The sequence below is a fragment of the Pecten maximus genome, chromosome 5 (genome assembly GCF_902652985.1).
Source record: "Pecten maximus chromosome 5, xPecMax1.1, whole genome shotgun sequence".
Classification (NCBI taxonomy): domain Eukaryota; kingdom Metazoa; phylum Mollusca; class Bivalvia; order Pectinida; family Pectinidae; genus Pecten; species Pecten maximus.
In genome coordinates, this window is record NC_047019.1 from 44,001,637 (window position 1) to 44,020,454 (window position 18,818).

At 34.6% G+C, this 18,818-nt stretch overlaps 1 protein-coding gene across 1 annotated transcript; it reads left to right on the forward strand.

Annotated features, from left to right (window-relative positions):
* The first annotated feature begins 2,230 nt into the window (after positions 1-2,230).
* Positions 2,231-14,359, forward strand: LOC117328137 (chromatin modification-related protein MEAF6-like). The gene is made up of 7 exons (XM_033885525.1): positions 2,231-2,333; positions 5,245-5,360; positions 8,442-8,529; positions 8,955-8,991; positions 10,711-10,897; positions 12,272-12,302; positions 13,195-14,359. The coding sequence occupies exons 1-7, from the start codon at positions 2,253-2,255 to the stop codon at positions 13,207-13,209; spliced, it is 555 nt and encodes a 184-aa protein (XP_033741416.1). The 5' UTR covers positions 2,231-2,252; the 3' UTR covers positions 13,210-14,359.
* Positions 14,360-18,818: the final 4,459 nt, after the last annotated feature.

The following is an 18,818-nucleotide window of genomic DNA, read 5'->3' on the forward strand; positions in this document are numbered from 1 at the left end:
TTATTCCTCTGTAATCGTATCATTAGCTCACCCTGAACAATGGGAAAATGATACCTTGGACCATATTGAAAAGGAGAAAAAAATTGGATGAAACTGGAGCAAATTAATCTTTTTTTCACAAACAAGAGGCCAATGGCCACATAGCTAGTGTTTTTTTTAATCATGATTATACATTTAAGAATGGACAAGATGAAAAAAGTTCCTTATATCATCTAGGTCCATTTTTTCCCAATCTTGTCGTGTATTAAAAAGACAGGTCGTTATTGGTTTTTAGGTTTGAGCGATAAAAATATATATATTTAAAAAGTAGATAGACAAATAAATAAATAAATGATAGAAAAGCACCATGGCCATCAATCTGGTTTTGATATTTTCGTTTATCGAAACAAACATTTCTGTATAATAATTGTAGGTTTGTAAAACCATGTAATCAATAGAAGTCTATGTTTCAGCGTATAAATGCATGAACAAGAGGTCATACCAAAATTGATACTAGCAATCTAACTTTCGGTGTATTAAAACACACGGCACAGTCCACCCGTCTAAATTCCAATATTCTGTTGTCCCCATTGTTTTCAGACTCTGTGTGTGACGTCACATTACCACCATTGACTAGGAAACGGACAAGCCCCATGTGTTATGTCTTAATACTGGAAAGGTATTAGCAGTCTTGGAGGATGGAATGATCCTAGATATATTTTGAAGAAAAGCAGCGTGGAAGAAGTTGAATAGGTTGTAACCCATCAACGAGAAATCATGCCAGTGTGTGTGCTTATATGTGTGAGGAATTTATACCAAAATCCTAAAGGACAGCCAAACATGGGTCACAGATGGGAATAGGTGTAATAAATGCACCAAATAAATCTTTATTATCTGTGACATATTAAACATTCATATTGATATATATATATATTAATTTTATGTCAATAAATCATAGGAATAATATTGAACGATATGACATTTTTGTTCACAGCTAGGTAATGTAAGCACACTTTCAATTAACAGTTAACATGATGGGGTAAATAAACAATGATCCTCAGAAATCTGGAGATTTGAACCATGAAAACTACCTGTACCCTGTACCTGTCACATAAATTTGCTGTAGAGATTAGTTAGCTGGTGGTCGCAGTGTCAGAATGCTTATAGTGATACTGTTTATAGAACAGCTCTATACATATATACATGTATATACAAGTATGTTGATGAGGAAAAAAGCGAAAATAAATCAATCAAATATTAACCGTTTATCACTCAATTTTAAACTTAAAAAACAATAGCGATCTGTCTTTTCCATACGCGACAAGATTTGGAAAAGATGAAGACACACAGATCCTTTGATTTTTAATTATCCTTTCCACAAGGCCTTTCACCAGACGTGATAGCAGAAGCCGTTCGCCCACCATCTAAAAAATAATTAAGAATTATTCACCAATCCCAGGAGCTTACCCTTTGGCACCTTTTAGAACACTAGGCCCTAACAGATATACATAATATGAAAATATAGAGACCGGACAGAAGTATTCAGACAAAATGACGTTGCGTTATAACGTGCGGTATAGTGTTGCCTAAATTAAAACCGCCATATCTGAAAAACCTGTTTGTTTTACTTACTTAATATTTGGTAATATTGCCCTTTGCTTTCCTGACTTCCTTCAGACGGTCTGGGATTGTGTTATATAAACTCTGGATGTATTCCGTGTCCAACGATCGCCACACATCCGTGATAGCCTCGTACAGTTGGTTTTTATTGTTGATGTTGTGTACCATCGATTTAAGTTTTATTTTAATCTTCAGCCACACATTTTCAATTATATTTAAATCTGGGCTCTGTGGAGGCCATTCTACTAGGTCCCGGTCCCGGTCTGGTCGCTGCATTTTCCCTCTCCTGATACAGTATATAGGTCTCTGGTTCAGCTACTAGGGTCAGTTCAGTCAGAGACATATATCTATAAGCCTTATAACTATGTTATGTCTCTGGTTCAGTACACAGAACTGGTTGTAAATAAATGAAAAATACAAATTAGGGCCTAGTTTCGAAATCTTCCTATTAAACTTATATATATATATTTCTATTTATGGTGGCTTAGATTCATCAATATCCCTTAGCTTAAGAGAACTCCTTCGTTTGAAAATCCCATCGGAAAGCCTTCAGAATTATAATTTTTATATTCGAGTTATGGTTCTTGTCTTCATTATCCAGTAAACTTTTTAGCCAATCAAACCCGTCGTTGCTTGCTCTGCAATTGTTCGCCATGGCCGGCAGTAAAGCTGCACAGTCGATCAATTCAAGAGAAGAACTGAACGAATTGGTCCGAAGAAGAACGGAAATAGCGGTATAGAGAATCATATCATGTCATTTGTTATTGCCTTAACTGTTTATGGTGGTGTATATTTTCATATTTGGCGAAGAATGCAAAATTTCTTTCCATTTGCTCCGATGAACGAAATCAAAGATGGCGGATAACTCACCAAAACATTGTGAAACCGAAGGCCCAGAACATTAAATTTCGGTTTTGCGTCGTTTGGGTGAATGTCATTGTAACTTTTACACTTGTGTACTATTTTCTTATGTCCAAGTTTAATATGTAATTCCCAATTTTCATAGAAAAGCCTTTATTATATACTAAATACAGAATCTAATATAGCTATATTGCATAGCTCGAATGGCGCCAAATACGAATACGAATATCCTTCGATTGAATTCTAAAACTGTTATCCTTAGTTACCTTTTTAATTGATCTCTTTAATTTTATCGTAAAACTAGATCTTAAATAGTTACTGTTTCTATTTCTATTGCATCTTATCATGTTGCAGAAAACCGCAAACTTGCATATATAAGAAGTAATGCATATATCAGAAACTCGCCTTTTATTTTTATATGCAAGTTGGATTATGGATTTGTCACTTAAAGTAGCTAAAATTGCTTAAACATTTAAATTTGCCATATATTTTCTAAAGTCGCATTAATTTATGAACTACTTACATGTAGATGCTAATTAGAACCTTGATGCAGAGACATATATAGAGAGATTGGCTATATATACTCTCTATTTGCCCCTATGTGTACGTGGTGGCCCCTGACCTTCCCACAATCCATTGCGGTCGCTTGGTTCAGTCTTCACCTGACGCCATGTTGGAGAAAACTTGAAAACCAGACACATAATTATCGATAATTTCTATTTGAAAACAAATGATGTGCTTTAATTTTATTAATATCAAAGTGCAGAAGTGTCATCAAAATTAAATATATCACAATTTGCTGTCAAAGTGTTTTCATTTTGGGTATGAAAGTCAAGCACACCGCAGGGAAGATCGGTGGGAATCTCCCAATTTTCGAAAAGTCCCTATATATATGGGGTTTTCGAAAATACGGATAAATGACAACAATGTAGTATGACAGTTTTTAGATAATGAAGTAACTTTTGTAGTGCCCTACATAAAACGATGTGCTTTTTGTGTGCATTTAAAATTGACAATGTTTTGGTCTGACATAATGGCGACTTAATTACAAAACTAGGATATTTCGAATAGGGCGCAATGGATTTTCAAAAATACGGATTAATGACAACAATGTGCATGATCAACAAGGCCTTATCCCATAAGTATGATAGTTTTTGGATAATGAAGTAACTTTTGTAGTGGCCTATATAAAACGATGTGCTTTTTGTGTGTATTTAAAATTGACGATATTTTGGTCTGACGTAATGGCGGATTGACCAGAACATGTTGGATAAGTTCCGGTACTTCGATACACACGTGCGCAAATCCCGATATACCTGTGCTGGCGTGTGTTTGATAGGGGACAATTAAGGCGTTCTTGATAAGGGATATGCTTGAGTGGTCACGAATAAAGAGAGCCACCACTTGTACCGGAAAATAGCGATGTTTCTTATCTCTGTATATGTATGTCTCTGCTTGATGTTACATCAATTTTTGGTGCTTTCCCACCATTGAATAAATTTTATTTTTGCATTTTTATGATGTTTCATGATATAATAAATGCAACTTAAATTTTATAAAGTTATGTTTAAAATGATTTTGACTTGTGCTGGAACGTTTAGCAAACGTAACAACCGAAAAACCAACTGCATGGGCTAACCAAACTAGCTGGTCTATGGTGTTGAACTAGAATGTAAAAATATATTGTTGTACAGCTATTGCAGCTATTGTTATTCATCACACACTGTTTCATGAATACAATACACTGAGACAGATATTACTAATTGTTAATTTCATTCAGGTTTATAATTATATGTACGTACATGTACTGCCAGGAAACTGACAACAATACTTTCGACGCTACGTGAACAAGTGTAACATTTCCTAGCTAAAAATCTTTCATGTAGCTCTAATGTGCATCCTATATCTGTGCATAAATGACTTACATTAACTCATGCTCACTCATATATGCTTACATGGACAGAGAGCAATCATGCTGCCAACAAGTGCTAGCTAAACATAGTTTTTGAGTCGACCAACGCTCGTAGTGAGAAGTTTAACAATGTTTATGTAATACAAAATATGATCTTGGCTGCTAAAATTACATCACCAGTAAATAGTTTTCAGGAGAACACTTATATTGTATGGATGCAGAGATTTTAACAAGGGAGGTGTTGTTTGGGGAGCCTTTTACCATAGAGGACACTAATTAATGGCATTTGTCAGGTATTTCAAACGGTAACCAGATAACACTTCCAGGGGGATGAAACGGAACTGTGAACCATATATCCGGTTACCTGTTTCAGGAGGACAAAACGGAACTGTGAACCGTATATCCGGTTACTTGTTGTGGCACTTACTGATTTTGACTATTTTTAGTAATAAGGCTATACTTTACTTGGCATATATAGTTTAGTTTGTGTATCGCACATGTATGCAAGTTGGTGGTTTTCCCCCTTATATGAGTGTACCGATTCATCATTATGCTGATCCGATAAAATCTGAATGCACAAAATATATTATATGAGACTGCATGCTGGTTGGTGGAATTATCATCTTAACATTTTTTTTCATTTGAGGATCATGATTATATCACAAAATCTTATTGCAAGTGAGTTAAGGGGTTGCAAGGAAAGCTTCAGTATCACTATTTATGCATGCTCAAAACTTGATGGTTATAATATTACATGAAATGATTATAATAATGTAAAAATCAGCTTAGAATTTCATGGAGACCATCTTCATGTCTATATTTAACTTATAGTAGTATATATTTTTATGCATATGTATTTTCTCCCTTTGTAGGATACTCTCGCCAATTTAGAAAGACAGATTTATGCTTTTGAAGGAAGTTATCTTGAAGACACACAATTGTATGGGAACATAATCCGTGGATGGGATCGCTACCTAGCAAATACAAAGTAAGAACCTGAGAAATGTAATATCTTGTGTCTGAAGGTCTGTTCCAAAATCATTTTGTGAGGGAGGGGTGAGGAACATTTTTTGCAGAAACTCCATCACCTCTCAAATATTAAGACTTATAAGGATAATCTGAAGGTTTCTGATGTTTTGAATTGTTGGCCTTTTAAAAATCTTATTTGGGTCAACCAACAACAGAACTCCTGGCAAATTTCTAGATACTTCTTGCATTGGTAGTATTTGAAATGACTGTTCAAATGACCTGACAAGATCTTGTGTGATACCACAGAGCAATCCTTGTAACTGTGGTCAGAGCGGCACAGCCATACCCAGTGTTGATAACACAATAAAGCATTCTATACAGTATATACATATTTATTTACAGTATTTATAAGGCTATTATATATGCAAAAAGCACACACACTCCCACTCACACTACACATAAAGATATATACAGCCTTTTGAAAAGTTCTGTCCTCTTCCCTTCCAATCAACTCCTCTGGTCCTCTGTCCTTATCACGTCACATGAGCTACCAGCTATGAGCGTACATGTAGATACTTCAGTATCTCATAACACTTCAGTGTTAACACAACAATCAGCCGATATCGAAATCATCATCAATGCCACATGGAAACCACACAGGTATACATGTAGGTCGAACTGTTGACCACTGACTTATATGAGTCAACTGCATCACCGGGAAACAAGGCTGGGTTATACCGCCACTGACTATCACATGTAGATGACCCTGTCATGGTCAAAACTGTTACTGTGTTGGCTGGTCCATCTCACCCAGTTCCCTTGATAATCCACGGTAGAAAGCTGGTAAATACAGAAAATAGGACATAGTTTCTAGAAATCCGTAATATTCCAGGTAGTTTAAAAGTCTCTTCGCGTATACAAAAGCTAGATATTTATTTCACTTACGCGCTTCCATACATTTACACTCCTAACAAACTGGGGTTTCCAGATATACAATTATATATAAATTCATGATAATTAAATAACATTACTTAAATATTACTATAATTACTGAATAATATAGCATACTTATGCGAATTACCAGTTAGGTAAACATGCGGGTCCACAGCGTACAATAAATAATTACAGTCTATCACCTATGGGCCTCCATACCTATAGAAAACGCATACGCTTACTTTACACTAAATACATGACAATAACTGGCCCGTATACAACTAATACATGACTGATATACCAAATAGCTTGCTTATACAGATTATTGATACTATAGTTACCATTATAACATATAGATAAACAATAACTAGTTATAGAAATTCAAATATACACGTAAACAACTCAGTCACGCACGAGTGGACCGCATCAACTATAAATGCTTGACCGGTCTCCTACAGGTAAATACTATAATCCAATTGGATAAATACATGGGCAATATAAACCAAAAAGGGGCAAACAAACACTTACCACAGTCAGCTTTCTGTGCTTTCACTCATATGAGACAAATATAACAATGTCTCCAATACCTCGAACGATCCTCCGTCCAGAGCGTGCCTTACCGATCGTCCGTCCTCTGGTATCTCTCGCGCCTTATCGAAAATACTTACCTGACAGAGAGGTCCGACTTATAGGTAGCGCACCACTAAATACAAACCCTACATACATACCACATAGAAACACCACAAAATACTTACCATAATTACCAATCTAGTTATGCGAGCGTGACAATCCTCATGCTGAAAAAAGTTTCAGGTGAGACTTAAATTCATGTATTCACTGGTATATGTATGGTCAGAAAAAGGTTCAATGTTTTGATATATATGTGATTTCTGTCTGCAAGGATATTGAATAGATACTACAAAGTGCAGACTCCAGGGAGGGTGGGTTTTTCCCCTCTTTTAACTATGGGAGGAGTCTGATGTTAGCCGACATGCGGCCATCTTGGATTTTGAGAATTGAAGTTTGTTATCACTATTTCTTAAAAAGTACTGGAGGGATCGATATTCCTCAAACTTCACATGCAGGTTCCACTTGTTCATGTTATCAATATTTTCAATAGGAAAAAAAGAAATGAGGGAAAGTAAATAGATCAGTCTGATATAGAACCAATCAAGATCATTTAATGGTTGGTGCCAAGATCACTCTTGGATCTCTTGTTATAGCAGTTTCTGACTCTTCTTTTACTTAACCATCCCAAATATAAGATGATGGTCTGTATACGTGTAAACACTTATATGGCTGTTCAATGCAACATTTCCATTTTCATATCATTTACATGTGAATAAATCATCATTGTCAGTCATTTCTAGTCGGTGCTTGTTTTTGAAGTGATGCCCCATCATTCTTATTACACACTTTATTGATTAACTGTACCATTGCTAAATGCACTACCATATAGGCATCAGACTTGACGCAGGGCCAGCTACTGTCAGACTAGTGGACAAGGCTAATTTGTTGTGTCAGACTAATTGTGTTACTCCTCCTTTGTGTACATAAACAAACCACAGCCCTAGTGGCGGTCTGAGCTATGACCAAGCAGGTGCAAATTGAAGATTTAGTGAAAAGCAGGTCCCGCCTGAGTTATTGTTTTCAGACGGGTGATGGGTGACTTGACAGCTGGTATGTCAGTGATAGGGGAGAGTCCCCTGCAGTAGCTCAAACAGTAGAGCAGCAGACCATGAGTAAGCCAATGGTAGTGAATTTGATCACCAGTGGAGGCACACAGTAAAACTACTCGCTTTCCTGTTAATGAATTACATGTTTTGTTTTTTAATTTGTTTTACCTATATGTACAAGTGTATATACCGGTATTCAATGTACTGTAAAATTAGTAGATATTGAGGCAGTCTTGTCTATATCATTAATCAATGATGTGAGTTTTATATATAAATCCTTGTGATATATGTTATGTTTTGGGTTCTGCCTTGATAATGGGCTGCGAAAATTCATTATCATTATTGTAAATGTACCTACATGACGTTTATTGCTTGAAGTCATGAATTCAAAAACACATAGTGTAATGAGAACGTCTGACTTTTAAATCAAGTTTTTAATGATAAGATGAATTGATCACAACATCTGTCATAATGTTTCATTTTTGTTGCAGAAACACAAACAGTAAAGCTGACAAAAGGAACAGAAAATTTAAAGAAGCAGACAGATTGTTTTCAAAGTCTTCTGTCACTTCTGCTGCAGTAAGTAACACTCACACTGCATTGTGAAAGAAGTGTAACATTTTGATAACAATTACTGTAATGTCAGGACTTTATGATTGAGAGGCAGCATCTCTACCGAGTCGGAGTTCAACTTTCTAGAACACACTTTGTATTTGAATGAATAATTTTACTTTACTGAATACCAGAATAATTTCTTTTTATTTTCAAGACATGCATGCCTTGTTTTAGAGTACCATTATTGATGATTGCAAAATCATTTACATGTAGCAATGTAATAGTAAATTCTCTGAAAACTAGCAGATGTCATTTCATGTAAAGATTGTATTGATGGCGACATGTTGCTACAGATTAGCCTGGGCTATAGGGGTTACTGGTGATATTGTTACATACGTACGTACACCAATGTTTTATCTCAAACTATTTATTTCACCTTTATTGTGCAGGCTGTAAGTGGATTAGCAGACAACAGTGATAAAAACAGTAAGTATCTGTTTTAAGCCTATTCAAATCACATTTCTTCCTTCTGGTCTGTCTGGCTGTCCATCTATAAGTAATTCTTGTTATCACTATTGTAGATTCCCCATTGTCTCCACTGGTGTATTTTGAATTTTGAGACTGACATGAAACAAAATGGCTTACATATGGCTATTGAACTTTGACAGTTTGAAGTTAGTTATTACTATTTCTATGTAAATACTGTGTGGATCTTTCTCAAATTCATATTGATGGTTCCCCCAGGTTCCTGGTTGTGCATATTGAGTATTCACACTGATTTGAAACAAAAGGGCAGACAGGTAGCCGTTTTGAATTTTGACAGGCTGAAGATTGTTATCATTATTTGTCAAAAGTTTTTAATGGATCTTTCTCAAATTTCATATGTAGGTTCCTTTAGATTTTAATTGACTCCATTGGTGAATATTCAATTTTGAGGCTGATTGGAAAATAAGATGGCCAACAAGTGGCCATTTTGTATTTTGTCAGTTAAAGTTTGTTGTCACTATTTCTCAGAATGTTTTTCATGGATATTTCATTTAAATTCCATTTGTATTAGTTGAAGTTGGTTAACCCCGTGTCATAGAGAGAAAATTAGAGAGAAGATCAGTCTGACAGCTACAGATCCAATATAGGTCTTTTGATGGTTGGAGCCAAGATCCCTCTTGTATCTCTTGTAAACTTTTAATATTGTAATCATTTGCATGTTTATAAAACATGTTTTACTTGTGATAGTTCATTTGTGGTTGTGAAGTAAACATAATTAGAGGTGACACACTTGCATTTGCACCTGTACATAGTAATTCATGGGGGCATCGATATCTTTATTTTGCTGTATACAGTCCCCAAACAAATTTACTGAGTAATCCTGTTAATTTTTCTTTCTGATATTCAAAGGTTGTCACTGAAAATTGAACAAAGTGCTAATTAAAGATTTTATTAATCGCTGAGTAATTGGGTAATTACATTGATATCAATGGAAATCCCTGCCAAATAGAAATCATCAATACAACAAGATATAATTCCAATTAGGCTCCTGTATCAGACTCCTCAATCCCATAATTTGGTGCAAAAGCAGATATTATAATGTAAACAAATATGGTCAAATGTAAACATGCTTGATTAATGAAAGAAAACATTAACATAGTCCATCACAAATAAAAGAGTAAAGATTGACAACAGAAAGTATCCCAAACTAGTTTTAGCAGGAAAGATCATTTGGGAATGTCATCAAACAAGAAATGGAGATGCCTGCAAGCTATTTGATACTGTATTTAGTGTACTTGGTACAGGTGGATAAAAGTCTACCTTTTGTGTAAGATATACCTTGTCTCACATCGCCTTCTCATACTTGTGCTATATGAACTTGATATTTTGAAGAGCTAAAGAAGGAAAATCAAATTTTTATCAAAAACTAAATTAAACATGATTTTTGATAAAGCAGATAAAGGCAAATGAATTTTATATTTGATATTTTCATGATATTTTATTAGGAGTGTGATGACCATCTGTAAACAATGATTATTTTAAACCAGGAGAAAATGAAAAAGAGAAAATCTTGTATAAGTAAATGCCATAATTACAGAATTTGTTTTTCTAACTGAATCAAATGTATTTGATAGTGGATATGAAATGAAAAAAAATAAGTTATTCTCTAGTTTGAGTTATCTCCCCTCCCATTTAATTTTTACCTTGTTCTTTTTGTAGGGGACCGAGAACCACCATCTAGCCCAGACTCCCAGAATAATCAAAACAGTGCCAACACACCTCAGACCAATGGACAGGGACCAGGATCCCCAGGGGGCCACAGCAGTTCACAGAGTCACTCGGGCAAGATACACAAAGGGGGTGGCCCTATCCGACACAAAAAGGGCAAGAACAAGTCTCGCCACAGGTATTCGGTCAAAATATTTTTGATAACATTTCAAAGTCATAAAGAAGTACTTGGCACACTGCTCATTCAAGTAAATGAAAATCGAGCAGAGAATCTTTAAGAAAATACTGCATCGGTTATATTGGGGTTGTCTTTACTTTTGCAAACAAAAAACTATATATATATAAAAAAGGTGAATTCATTTGCAAGTATCACAGAATCAAAACTTAACTGGCAAACTTTATTTCAGGAAACATACAATATAATTGATAAATTTAATAGTTCTCTCATTTTGCATTTATCCCAGTGAGACCTAGTTTGTGGGAATTCAATTTTGCACATACAACGCCTTGTAGAAAATCTGTATGAAACTCTTCTATTCACTTGTTTGTATATTCCTGCTATATATGATAACTGCAAATATACTGAAAATAAATACCCAGTGTTCAATACAGGATTAGCACCAAGACTTGGAGGGTAAGTCATGCCCACAGTGTTAAAATAATTGGGGCAATTTGAAAGGAAAGGGGGTCGCTGAAACATCCCGAATCGACATAAAAAAAAAAAAAAAAAAAATAGGAAAACAACTTTAGTTTGTTTAATGAATGGAAATGGTACCTTTTCTGAAGCAATATCAGTATTATTTTAACTGTATTAAAAGTCTGAAAAATTGTGGTTTTAAGTCATTCATCTATTAACAATGACATTTTGGCATACTTATTTACCCAGATAAGGATATAATTAAATGTTGAATTATAAATGTGAGAAATATCTGGCCTGAAAAATTGACATGTCATCAAAATTCATTGTTTGTTTGGTACTGATGAATGCACCTACCTTTGATCTGGGTCTGGTAGGGTTCTTCTGACATTTTCTGTCTTCGTAGATAAAAAAGGAACCATTAATTATTCTGATATAGTTGTATTACACCTAAGTATTTCACTATCAACAACTTCCCCTTGACTGTGACTGGCAGTCAAGCGGCCTTTTTTGTTGGAAAACTTTTCAACTTTCTTGCATCTTTTGTCTATAATAGGGTAAACTATAGAGAACATTGAAAGTAATGACATGAGAACCAAATTAATCAGAAGTATTATTTTACATTCATTGTCGAGAAAAAATTTCTGTTGCATGAAGCTTTTATCAGTGCGGCATAAACCTTAGTATTAACCACTTTAAATATGACCCACCAGTGTAAAAGAAACTGCCCCTTTTGTATTATAATAGGGTTATTGGCCTGGATTGAACACTGAATACCCAGCGAATATTACCAGCTTATACAAAAACTATTATCCTTAACTAAAATTTACTCATGGGAACTTATGAATGGATGATCATAAAACCAGGACTCGAAACAATACAATTGAATTCACTCTGACTTTTTGTTTGTTTTAGAGTTGATGCTAAGCTGAAGAAAGGAAGAGACGTAAGTTTAAATTTTGCTTGTATTTGCATCAACTTAGTAGCATACTGTCACCTGGTTAATTTCTCTTTTAACACTATTTGCATTCTTTATAAGATATATATATAGATAATAAGGAAATAATTATAATTTGATTTTTTAAAACTTAGTTGATTATCATTATTTCATTTAAAGGGACAATTTATTAAAAGTTTTTTAAAAGTCAAAATATTTCATCAAATTTTAGTTCAGTACTCCTTATGAACAATACATGCTGACATATTGATGCCCGCTTATGTTTTTCAACCAATTTTTGATTTATTTTAAAGAAACCCTTAATCTTATAAAACAAGAATTTAAAATAAAAATCGAAGCAAATTTCATGATTGTGGGCAAAATCAATAAAAGCTGTGCTTGGTCGAATTGTAAAGAAAAAAATATCACAGGTTCTATAAACTATACTACATACCACCATACCTTGAAACATATTTCATTAAAAATTCATTAAAGAATAATATGTGTGAACAAACTTATCAATGTCATTGCCCTGTTCCTCCACCATATGGTTTTGTTTACAACTTTTAATTTGTTCCCACCATTTAATGAGTTGGCCCGTTTGTTGATAATTGGTTTTTTTGACATTGATTTTCCAAAACTGGCCACAATGGACATTGGCTACCTGGCATTTAACTATTAACTACAGATAATTTATTCTGGATGTGTATTTTTTCAATGTTACTTGAATGAAAAGAAATGGCAGATGACTGAATGATCCATTTAAATATACTGAAGATGTCGCACTCATATAAAGTAAACAGTAGTTACTAGAATATATAAAGGTATCATCAATGTATTTAGAGAGAGGAACTTTGCATGAATTGTAATAAATGATTTACAGAATCTTATTTTATTTCAGGCTATGGGAGATTAACACAGTTTAGAAAAGTGGAGAGAAGAAATGATTTTAAAGTCCCTTTCTTAGTTGATGTTGGAGTATATTTCCATGATGTATTGAGGACCACCATTATCAGAATACTTTTCAAAATATCTTTTACCTAAAACATTCAGAGATGCTGTAAGTATTTGTGAACAAAACGTTTTAAGTATTAGTTGGAAAAGATTCTACATCCGAGGAGCAAGGTTCAACAAAAAAAAGTGAAGCAGTGTTTTTGAAACTTGCATGGAGGCACTGTGCGTCTTAACTATAAGGGAGAGTTCTTAGTGACCACTTGACCATGATCTCTGGAATGACCACCTGCTGGACGGAGTGATTATCCAGTGACATAAAGTGGTCAGTTGACCAGTCGTGCCGTTTGACCTGTTGAGCCGTTTGACCGGTTGTAGTTCCTGTACGCAAGTTCCTGTTTAGAGTACAGGTTTAGTCAGTCACTCATCATTATTGTTGTGCAGTTATAAAAACTGAAAATTGTGGTGTCCAGAACCTGCTTTAAAGTCAAAAGAAATGTCTTGATTTGTAGCTCATAAGGCTTATCCTTGTCACATGTACAGTTGTATGTCAGAGTATCTTGATTTCAACATATCAGTATTCAAACTGATTAAATTGTTATTGACAGTGTAAAGTAGGAGAATGCATGTAGAAATGCATACATGTCATTAGCTCTGTTATTGATATAACAACTGGAATAAAAAGATACTCTATTGGTATTACAACTGGAATAAAAAGATAGCGTTACATGAGTTATTATTCAGCATATGGAAGTGAGCATAAAGTTTTTAAAAAATTATTTACATGTTTCATGATATTCTCATAGAAAATCATACATAACCATTTATTTTTGATCAAATGAAAAGTTTCTAAAGCACATAATTTAGAAGTTTTTGAACCATAATTCAAAGAAAAAAATGGTTCTAATTTGCAATTGAAAATTTTGTATATGTAGAATGTTGGAGCATGTGGTTGTTGTAAATCTATGTGTTACACGTATAAGACAAGGTTTTCATGAATTACAATGTGTCGAAACATGTGTTTGTGATATTATAGCTTAAAATGCTCCCTGTTTTAATTTAAGAAATCATAATTATTGAAATCGCTATTAAGAAATAAAGACATCCTGCAATTTCTAATGAGTTTGTGTTAAAAGTTTAGTTGTAAACAAATGAAACGTGATAACATTACTGTGTATAACCTGCCATCAAAATGCCAACAGATGAGATGTGATTTTCTTCCCAAACAAATATGCACCCTCTGGCAGCTAAAAATATGGGATTTCCTTTGCCAATATTTAGCTCGCTAGGATAATGTCAGTAAAGATATTGCTATGTCATTAGTAATGGTGTCGTCCATAGACAGCTAGGAAACAATTTTTGGTCGCCTGCAAAAAGTACAATCACTGTCTGTCCACAGATTTCGGTAAACTTCCCTTAGGCCGCTCGAAAGTCCTTTCTTGGGATTGCTTTTCAGGTGCAAAGCTCAAAAGCCAAGATAACTTATTTATTTAAATTCCTTGTGATAAACTGGTTACGCTGATCCTATCAAATCCAATCTCATGCAGTTTTTCCCTTACAACGAGTGCTTGTATGCGATTTGTTTTTTACTGGTTGGAAGGTCAAAAGGCAAGGTTACTGTAAATAGAAAATCTGTTACTAAAATAGAAAATTCGTTTCCTTCTTTCCCGGATTGTCTTGTTATTTAAAGTAAGAATTAACCGTTTTATAAGTGTGAAATCTTAAGTTATAGTCGTTGTAACATCCAAATATTTGATATTGCTTGATCTGGTATGCCATTCTGTAATTTTGTTTGGCTTGTTTTGCAGAAGACATGGTCATTCATTTGTTCAAAACATTGCTATTTCCGGCTGCTATGGTCATTAAAGGACGGCATAGGAAGTGGAAATTATGAGTTAACAGGAACGGGGACCATTTTAGGACCAAATAATACGGTCACAAAGCACATCGATGGATTCTGAATGATTTTTCGGAAAGCAGGTCCATGAAATCTGAATGATTTTGCAGAAAGCTCATCTATGGAATCTTAATGATTTGAGAAAGTAGTAAATCCTTGGAATCTCAATAACTAGACAAACACATCTATTGAATCTCAAGTGTTTCTGAAAGCACATCTAAGAAATCTCGTAATGACTAGAAAAATTACGTCTTTGGAATTTCGCATAAAGCACATCTATGGTACGTCAGCGGTTTGGGAAAGCAAAGCCTTTGAATCGCAACGATTTCAGAAAGCAATCTGAGAAATAAAATCTATGGAATCTGTAAGATTTGATAAAGCACAAATATGGAATCTCGATATTAACGATTTGAGAAAACACATTTATACAATATTATTGTGACTCAAGAAAGATCATGTATGGAATAACAATTCGAGAAAGCACAACTACGAAACCTCAACGATTTGAGAACACAACTTGAATCCCAACGTTTCGAGAAAGCACATCTTCGGAATCTTCCGGAAGCAAAATTATCTTATCTCAACGATTTGAGAAAGGACTTCCATAGAATCTAAATGATTTGCGAAAACATAACTGTCGAATCTCAACGATTTGATTAAACACAACTATGGAATCTCGCAATGATATGAGAAAGCATATCTATGGAATCTCAACGATTTTAGAAAGCACATTTATTATAGAATCTCAATATGAGTTGAAAATTCACACATGACATATTGATTTGATAAAGCACAACTTTGGAATCAGAGAAACACACCTTTGGAGTCCCAATGAATTATGGATACACATATGTTTAATCTCATTACTACTTGAAAAGTACATTTATGGAATCTCGGTATAATTTGAGACAGGGCATCTATGGATTCTCGGTATAATTTGAGACAGGACATCTATGGAATCTGGGTATAATTTGAGACAGAACATCTATGGAATCTCGGTATAATTTGAGACAGGGCATCTATGGATTCTCGGTATAATTTGAGACAGGACATCTATGGAATCTGGGTATAATTTGAGACAGAACATCTATGGAATCTCGGTATAATTTGAGACAGGACATCTATGGAATCTCGGTATAATTTGAGACGGGACATCTATGGAATCTCGGTATAATTTGAGACAGGGCATCTATGGAATCTCGGTATAATTTGAGACAGGGCATCTATGGAATCTCGGTATAATTTGAGACAGGACATCTATGGAATCTCAACGGTTTTAGCGATCACTCCTATGGAATCTAATTACGATCTGAGAAAGCATATCTATCGCTATGAGAAAAAATATCTAGACAGCAATTTTAGTTGTGATGATTTGAGAAAGGACATCTATGGAATCACAATAATTTGAAAAAAAACACAACATTTATAGAATCTCATTATGACTCAAGAAAGTACATTTATGGGCATCAGCGATTTGAGAAAACACACCTATCGAATCTTGTAATGATTTGAGATTTGAATCCTAAATTTGAAAAAAAACCTGTTTTAAATCTCGGCGATTCTCAACTATTTGAGAAAGCTCAAATGTGGAATCCCGACGTTTTGAGAATGGACCTCTTTGGAATCTAAACGGTTTGCAAAAACATAACTGTCGAATCTCAACGATTTGAGAAAATGCAACTATGGAATATCGCACTGATTTGAGAAAGTATATCTATGGAATCTCATTATGATTTGAGAAAGCAAAAGTATGAAATCTAAACAATTTTAGAAAGCACATTTATAGAATGTCATGATTTGAGAAAGCATACATGTAGAATACCAACGATTTGAGAGAGCAACTTTATAGAACCTCAACATTTGAGAAATCAAACATATGGAATTGAGAAAACACACTTTGGAATATCAACCTTTAGAGAAAGCACATGTATGGAACTCTTGATTATCTTAGAAAAACTTCCATAAAATCTCGTAATGATTTGAAGTCTCATTTAAAGAAGCTGTATCTATAGAACCCCATCCGACTTTTGAAAGCACATACATTGAATCGCATAATGAATAGAGAAAGCACATCTTTTTCTCATTAGGAAAAGAAATCATTGACAAAGCATAACTTTTGAATCAAATAATGAATTGAAAAAAACAACAACAAAAAAACAACACATTTAACGAACCTCATAGAACATTCGAGGAATCCCATTAAGATTTTAAAAGCCCATCTATAGAATCTGAACGATTTGAGAAAGCACATCTATGGAAACTCATAAAATGACACATGGTAAAGTATATCTATGTAGTCCGATTAAGAATCTCAATTGTTTCAAGCGATTTAAAAGGGTGGTACATTTGTATAACAATAGGAACAATAATTAGTGCCATTATCTACACCAGCTTTGTCTTTCTGGTGTTAGTGTTGGGAGACGTACTGTACCCACTTGGAAGCTGTAACCTGGAATGCGAGTGTCTTATGTGTTTTATCATAAAATAAAGCCCATTAAACACATCACAGAATTACACTGACATTCACACGAACAAGCAGAGCGCGTGCAATTGCCCCATGAAACAAGAATATACCTATAAGCATCCCCTCTTCATTACAATATATCAGTCGGGTTGCTCGCGCGCGTAATTTCGTTCCTGGACTGATTTAGTGTGAATCAATGTTTTGCCGTACACAGTACGAAAAACGTGATATCAATTTGTTAGCGTTTTTCATTTATGTGAGACATATAAGAATTTCCATTAACCTAACGAAAGTTTTTTATGATATAGTTCTGTACTAGAAGTACACATATTTTAATAAATCAGTCATTGATTGGCATAAGCGGAATTTGTGTATCAGTGATCGTTGGTTTACTGGGGAAATTGGAATCATCAAGGGCAGACATTGCAGTACAAGTCGTTAATGCCAATTTAAGTTTTCTCTAACCATTTCGTCAACGCTATCTTACCTCGGCATGCTTCCAAACAATACAGAGCGACACCTAGGTGTATTTCAGAGTAGTTTGAGTAGTCTACCGCCATATCACAGATCCATTGAGTAGTCTCTGATCTGACCACAAAACCATCGAGTAGTTTACCACCAGAATATCAACATTGTGTAATTTACCCCCAGATCACAAACCATCGAGCAAATTACAACCAGGCAAACAATATATATATTGTTATATGACCAGAACACAAACAAATTATCTCTCACCATACCACAAAAATCATTGAGTATTTTACAATCGGACGATAGAACCTTTAATGTATCTATCACCATGCCACAAAATTGTTGAGTAGTCTATCACCATACCACACAACCATTTATTTGTCTTCAGTCCGACCATATAACTATTGGGTTGTCTAACACTAGATCATAGAAGCATTGAGTTGCCAACCACCAGACCACAAACAACTTTTAGTAGTCTATTACAACACCACAGAACCCTCGAGTAGTATTCCATCAGGCCATAGAACCGTTACGTAGTATTCCATCAGGCCATAGAACCGTTACGTAGTATTCCATCAGGCCATAGAACCGTTACGTAGTATTCCATCAGGCCATAGAACCGTTACGTAGTATTCCATCAGGCCATAGAACCGTTACGTAGTATTCCATCAGGCCACCAAAAACCATTGAGTAGTTATCTAGCATCACAAAAAACCAACAACAAAACATTGAAGAGTCTTAT

What these genes read in the sequence shown, in the direction of transcription:
- LOC117328137 (XM_033885525.1), top strand. Translation starts at nt 2,253, where the DNA reads ATGGCCGGCAGTAAAGCTGCACAGTCGATCAATTCAAGAGAAGAACTG. An exon ending in CGCTACCTAGCAAATACAAA is followed by an intron (nt 5,361 to 8,441) that starts GTAAGAACCTGA and finishes TTTTTGTTGCAG; the next exon opens with AAACACAAACAGTAAAGCTG. An exon ending in AAGAACAAGTCTCGCCACAG is followed by an intron (nt 10,898 to 12,271) that starts GTATTCGGTCAA and finishes TGTTTGTTTTAG; the next exon opens with AGTTGATGCTAAGCTGAAGA.